The 6,072-nt window shown below is 46.6% G+C and overlaps 2 protein-coding genes and 1 long non-coding RNA gene across 3 annotated transcripts in view; 2 read left to right on the plus strand and 1 right to left on the minus strand.

The window, feature by feature from the left end:
• SEL1L (SEL1L adaptor subunit of SYVN1 ubiquitin ligase) overlaps nt 1-83 on the minus strand; it is a gene marked incomplete in the record, with an annotated part of 23,892 nt that extends 23,809 nt beyond the window's left edge. The window contains 1 exon segment of the mRNA XM_072429067.1: nt 25-83. Within this exon segment, the coding sequence (XP_072285168.1) occupies nt 25-68 (44 nt within the window).
• Nucleotides 84-365: 282 nt separating this feature from the next.
• On the plus strand, nt 366-3,410 carry LOC140342322 (uncharacterized). Its single transcript, XR_011923036.1, has 4 exons — nt 366-483; nt 1,354-1,470; nt 2,090-2,265; nt 3,299-3,410. It is a non-coding gene; the product is annotated as an uncharacterized lncRNA (long non-coding RNA).
• Nucleotides 3,411-5,046: 1,636 nt separating this feature from the next.
• Nucleotides 5,047-6,072, plus strand: part of SPC25 (SPC25 component of NDC80 kinetochore complex) — a 4,995-nt gene continuing 3,969 nt past the window's right edge. The window contains exons 1-2 of the mRNA XM_072427868.1: nt 5,047-5,130; nt 5,490-5,638. Coding sequence (XP_072283969.1) covers nt 5,497-5,638 — 142 coding nt within the window. The 5' untranslated portion in view covers nt 5,047-5,130; nt 5,490-5,496. The remainder of the gene's footprint in view (nt 5,131-5,489; nt 5,639-6,072) is intronic.

A 6,072-nucleotide genomic window follows, 5' to 3' on the forward strand; every position in this document is an offset into this window, starting at 1 on the left:
TGCTGCCCCATCCTTCCCTCTGACAGTCCCAGGCTCCAGCCGCGGCCTAAACCAGCCAGCCGCACCATCCTCCCAGCCAATCGCAGCCCTTCGCTCTTCTACCTGGACCAACCACAGAGCGCATACAGCTCACCTACCAATCAGAAACGAGGGTAAGGGAATCCGATTAAGAGAGCTTGTCATCAGCCTTCAATTACATGGCCTTCTCTGATTGGCTGCACACGAGGAATAGTAAACAAACTACAACTCCCGGCGTGCCTCACTGCCTACTTCGTAGACTATAATGGGAGATAAGGGTTGTTGGACGGAGAGAGCGAAGCAGTGTACCCAATCGGCGAGCGACTGCTGTAGTCACATGATCCAGCAGCCAATAATATCCCGAGAAGCGCAAATCCGTATATGCAGCCATGTTTCCGGTGTTCCTCAGTGCATTGGCGGCATGGAACGAGGGTGCGAGAGAATCCGGGGCCATCCGGTACCTAGGTAGGTGTGCCGGGTAAAGTCATCATTCCTGGGTACTATATAAATAATAATATATGGAATCATCTGATGATAGAAAGAATTGGGGGTGATGTGGTGTGCCCTAATGGGTGGCAGGATGGTAACCTGTAATCTGCTGCCCCCAGTAATAATATATTGGGGGAGGTGAATCCTGTGGCCCCAGCATTGATTTATGGTAGTGGCATATATTGTTTGTAAGTGTCAGTCTGCCCCTCCTGGTAGTGATCTATGGAAGGTAGGGGGTCCCGTTGGTGTCACCAGTGGGGATATGATGAGTGGGCCCAGTTTTTTTGATCTGTGGTGTTTCATTACATTTTGTAGTCACCTAAAGCCAAGCAGTTGGCTCCTCCCACAAAGGCGTGCTTGCTGTTCCTCGTGGGCGGGCACGTAAGAACCGGAGGTATATCAATTCAGAGCGGAGCTCCTCTGTGTGTCTCTCAGAGACTCCTCTAGCTGCGCTCTCACATGCCAGAGATTTCATTTTATTCTGCAGTAACTCTGGGGCCACCATTCCTGATTGGGACACAAGCAGGAAACCATTGATGTCCTAAAAAAGTCCAGACTTTAGTCCCAAACCTCTCAGCCTCCATGTGGAGGAGCCATGACAATGGGGGGGGGGATAGGATGTCAATGTTTACTATCATCTAAATACCATTGTCTCAGTACAAGCATGCAGCCAGTAAAGGTCATTAAGGGCAGAATTTCTTAATGGTACAAGACACGGAAGCCATTGGATCAGCATGGCAGCCTACATAACGACTTGCCATATGCTGCTATGATAATTCTGGCACCTGATCTTTGGTTGCTATGGGTGTCGGCTCTTCATTATTGTTTCTATTTGTCTTCCTACAGATGATTCCGGAAGATGGCGGCTGCAGGAACTGACCGGCCACGCTTAACACTCTGTAAATCGTTTCCAAGATGTTGGGCCAAGGAAACCTTTGGATGAAACCCTGGGACTCAAACGAGGTGTGTTATATGGATGGGGGAGGAGCTGGAGAGGGTCGTGCAGGGTGTGCCCTCCCCCTACATGTATGTAGTACCTGTCCTCTCCCCTCCCACAAAGGCGTGCCTGTTATACCTGTGTACAGGTGCGTAAGAACTGGAGGCAAATAGACAGACAAAGATTTCAGCTCTGCGAACGTCTCGTATGGCCGGATCGCAGATATCTCTGCTCTTACACATCAATATCTTCCTCCGTCTGCTGTAAAGGTCTCCCCACATTGGTGGCGATGGCCCCTCTGTGGAGGTCTCCCCATCATCTCACCTGTTCAGGGCTACAATTAGGGGGACAGGAGGTACTTTGAGCTTTGGTACAGGTTAGGGGGGCCCTTAAATATCTGACATCCCAGCTCCTGTTGATTGGAGGCCCATTAGACCTCTGCAAAGGGACTGCTGCTTTGACATAAAATGAGGCTCCTCTGCAGCATGCTGGCAGGCTATGCACCTGGCTACCTGAAACTAAAGGCACCAGCTTGTTCTGTATGACATCCAGTGCTGTCCTTGCACAGTAACTCCAGGATATTCTACATTTATTAATCATTGTATTGTCCGTGTTTCATTTTTTAATTTTTGTTTCTATTCCCAGTGGAAGTCCTGACTGCCTACCCTGACCGAGGATGTGGGGGGAAGCTGGTGTGGTGTCAGCCCACCATTAAGCCAACATGATGGATGAGTGATTCACCCAGATTTGTGTGGAGTCCTCTAATCTTCCTTGGATGAATGTGATTGGTGGAGCCCCAGGCACAGCGTCCAGGGGACCTGGTAATGACATTTATTACAAACAGTGCAACGTGTATGCAGGTTTCTCACCTCCCCCTACATGTATGTAGTACCTGTCCTCTCCCCTCCCACAAAGGCGTGCCTGTTATACCTGTTTACAGGTGCGTAAGAACTGGAGGCAAATAGACAGATGGAGATTTCAGCTCTGCGGACGTCTCGTGTGCCCGCATCGCAGATATCTCTGCTCTTACACATTATTATCTTCCGTCTGCTGCATGTGTTCTGTATATCATTACAACAGGAAAAGGTCTCTGTAGAGGTCTCCGCATCTGTCTTGTTAGACATGATTACACATAAAGAGGAAAACCAAGTCCTTACTTACCTTAATGCAGGCCACACGCCCAATCACTTTATGCAGTGATCTTTTGGATGTAATGATCATCACATCATTATGTTTTTATAACTTTTTTTTTTTTTTATATATATATAACTTTTCTGTCTTGCAATTATCTACAGTACGTATTGATAGAGATTACCTTTCTTACTTGTGTAACCTTGTGATAACTTCATCAATAACCATATCAATGGTATATATTATATTATGTTCTCTATGTGTAATCATGTCTAACAAGCCAAGTCTCGAAATCCCCTGAGGAAGCTACAAAGCGAAATGCGTTGGTAAAATGAGACCTTAGAATGCTAATTACTGCAACCATTTATATGAAGGATTTGTACTTTCCTATTAGTATAGTAGAACTTGTTGCTAGAATTGTCTAACAATCAAAATAAATTTTGATGCTCCGTAAAAGCCTTTTTTTGCCTTTCTTCCTTCTCTAATATTTATCGATAGGCATGGCAGCTGTATCAAAACTGTTATAACTTATCCTTTCCCTGGTAGGATTTCTCTTCTTTCTTAGATAGTAAGCTCTTCTGGGCAGGGTCCTCTCCTCCTTTTGTGTCACTGTCTGTATCTGTCTTGTCATTTGCAACCCCTATTTAATGTACAGCTCTGCGTAATGTCGGTGCTATATAAATTCTGTTTATTAATAATGATTATATCATTTTTATTTTTCAGGTTGGTGGAAGTCATGGAGTTGTTGGGACATTGGGAGAACAAGCAACTGCAAAAGGAGATATATTTAATTTTTATTTTTTATTATTTGGAATAAAGTTTTATTTTAAACCTGTACAGGTGTTCTGTCATTTCTTTAAAGTCTTCCCCCTCCACCCAGAATCAGGGGATGCCATTGGTCAGAGCTGTGCTGTCCCCTGCCACATCACATGGTAGGATGAGGCCAATACAGACATGGTGGCTTCTCTGTGCCCGTTTCAATTATTATGTTCACCATGGAGCAGCCAAAGCAGCTTCCTGCCTCGGGGCCTTGTTTAGCTTTTATTTACCTTGGAATCCAATTATCTGCTGCAGTGTCATGTTAGAGCAATGCCATTCAAACCTGATAAATGATATGATTTGGTGTGGGTGGGTAAAATTTTGCTTTGCTACCTGAGCTTTTTTTTTTTTTTTTTTTTTTTTTTTCAAAGTGGTATAATAAAGATGAATGCAGCAAAAAGTGAGCACAAAGAGGTATGGTGGTGCTGATAAACAATAAGAGATACAATAGAGGAGGACTATTACAGAAGCCAAACCCACTGAGGATGCAATAACAAAATGTAACAAATAATAAAGACAACCTTCCATTGTGTAGGAGCAGAGCCAAGAACCCATCAGTGAGCAGACAATGTATCCAATATGGAAGTACTTGTACCATCAATAACAGAGATCTGATAGGAATGTTTTACACTCGATATTGTGATCTGTGCTGCAAGGGGCAACGACTGGCAGACGACATGTAGCCAGGCCAAGCCATTCCGGATCCATTCTGTAGTCAGGCACAGAATGGATCTGGATTCCTGACATCCACAAAGCCAGGCAAATATATAGGAGAAGCAGTTCAATCTGAGATGTCCATGTCGTGATCAGGTCCGGGTTAGAAGCTGTGGCTTCGCTTAAAGTTTACCAATGAGGCCAGGTGTGCACAGAGACCTGAGCTGCAGTATTAAGGAATGACCAGCAGATAGTGAAGGTTCCGGGATAATTATTACAACTTACACTGCATCTTCTGCCCGTGCTGCTACCGGTATTACAGTTGGTGTGACGTTTTGCACTTCAGAAATGGCTGAAGGGAATTATCAGCCATGTTGAAGGGTGGGTTTGACCTCTGAAATGCGTTGGCATACTTTACCAATCCCACAGACTATCATGTGACCCAGGGTGTCAAAGCGCCATGCCCCATAATCCTCCATTCCTTGGTAGGACTATAATTTGGAATGCAAACTGGTCCATCCAATGGCACTTTAAAGAGGACCTTCCACTGGCAATATAAATATATAATGTGGATAAGTCATGTATGCACACCCTCAAATCCATGATTTCCATTGCTGGCATACACGCCATCTTTATTACTGGAACCACACTTCCTAATCCCTCCCCCCACAAGGGTATGTAGAGGTGAAGGCATGGGGATGATAGCTGGGCCAGCACGGTCAGTAGACACTGCTTTTACCTGCAGTTTTGTAAGTAGGTGACAGGTTCTCTTTATAATAAACTTGTCATGCTGGTGTCATGGAGGCCACCATGTATTCTAGGAACCGGACACAGCCAGAAATGTTGGATATTTAACATGTAGGCAATCAGCATAAAATAAAAGGTTAATGGAACATAATAATAGAAAAACGACAGGAGTAAGATTTCTTTATAAGCTGAAACTGGCATTTTCCCGTAATAAAAATGGCGGCATCATTACTTCCGGATCGTCTATCAGCCCTGCCTTGAGTGAAGATCGGTGATCGATGATACAGTCTGAATGACGTCAGGCTTCTCCCGCGAGCGGCAGCGTTTAAAATCAAGTAAGTGGAGAAGAGAGCGAGCCGGTACCGGGAGGGGCGTGGTCACGGCATGGAGGGGGCGGAGGAAGAGGCAGGGTAAAGGGGCAGACTGGGAGAGGGGCAGGGGAGTATTGTTAGTGATACAGAAGATAATATTACTTCCTTTGTACCCCCCTGGGGAGGGGGCTGTGGGGGTCACCAGGAAGGTCTCCGGTGGGGCCAATAATTGCCCCATTGTATAATGACAGCTGGGGGCAGCCATGTTCACTCATTACGTAGGCGGGTTTGGCTTCCCCCTCTGTGGCCCTATGATCGCCCTGTATTGCTCCCCTCGGTGGGGTGACCGGCTTCCCTCTCACCCATCGTTATCTCTTCTCCAGGTTCACCATGGCCGCCAAAACCGACGACGAGCAGGCCCTGTTCTCCTGTATGCAGGAATTCCGCAGCCGCTTCGTCAGTCAGAGCAACGAGGAGATCTCCATCCAGGGGGAGAGAGACGTGTACAAGGAATCGCTGAAGGAGCTCAAGGGTGGGTTTTTACCCCCCAGGAATAGCTAAATACCCCCGCCATACCCTACAGTTACCTGATACACCCCCTAATTAATGAACTGACACCCCAACAATGACCGAGAGATCCCTCCATCCAAAAGCAATGAGCCCATACAACCACCACCTCCCAATAATGACCCAATACCCCCCTGCCTCTCCGAATAATGTCCTGAGAACCCCCCTTTCCCTACAATGTCCAGCCTGTCCCCCCAACAATGACCCAATACCCCCACCACCTCTGAACAATAACCAGATACCTTCCCTCACCCCCAATATTGTCCTGATCCCCCCCCGGCCTTACAATGACCTGATACACCCTGCTACCTCCACAGCAGTGTCCTGATACCCTGCCTCCCCTACAATGACCAATCATTCCCCTACCACCCCCCAACAGTGACGCAATACCCCTCACCA

This window comes from Pyxicephalus adspersus, chromosome 12, assembly GCF_032062135.1.
Source record: "Pyxicephalus adspersus chromosome 12, UCB_Pads_2.0, whole genome shotgun sequence".
In the NCBI taxonomy this organism is placed as follows: Eukaryota; Metazoa; Chordata; class Amphibia; order Anura; family Pyxicephalidae; genus Pyxicephalus; species Pyxicephalus adspersus.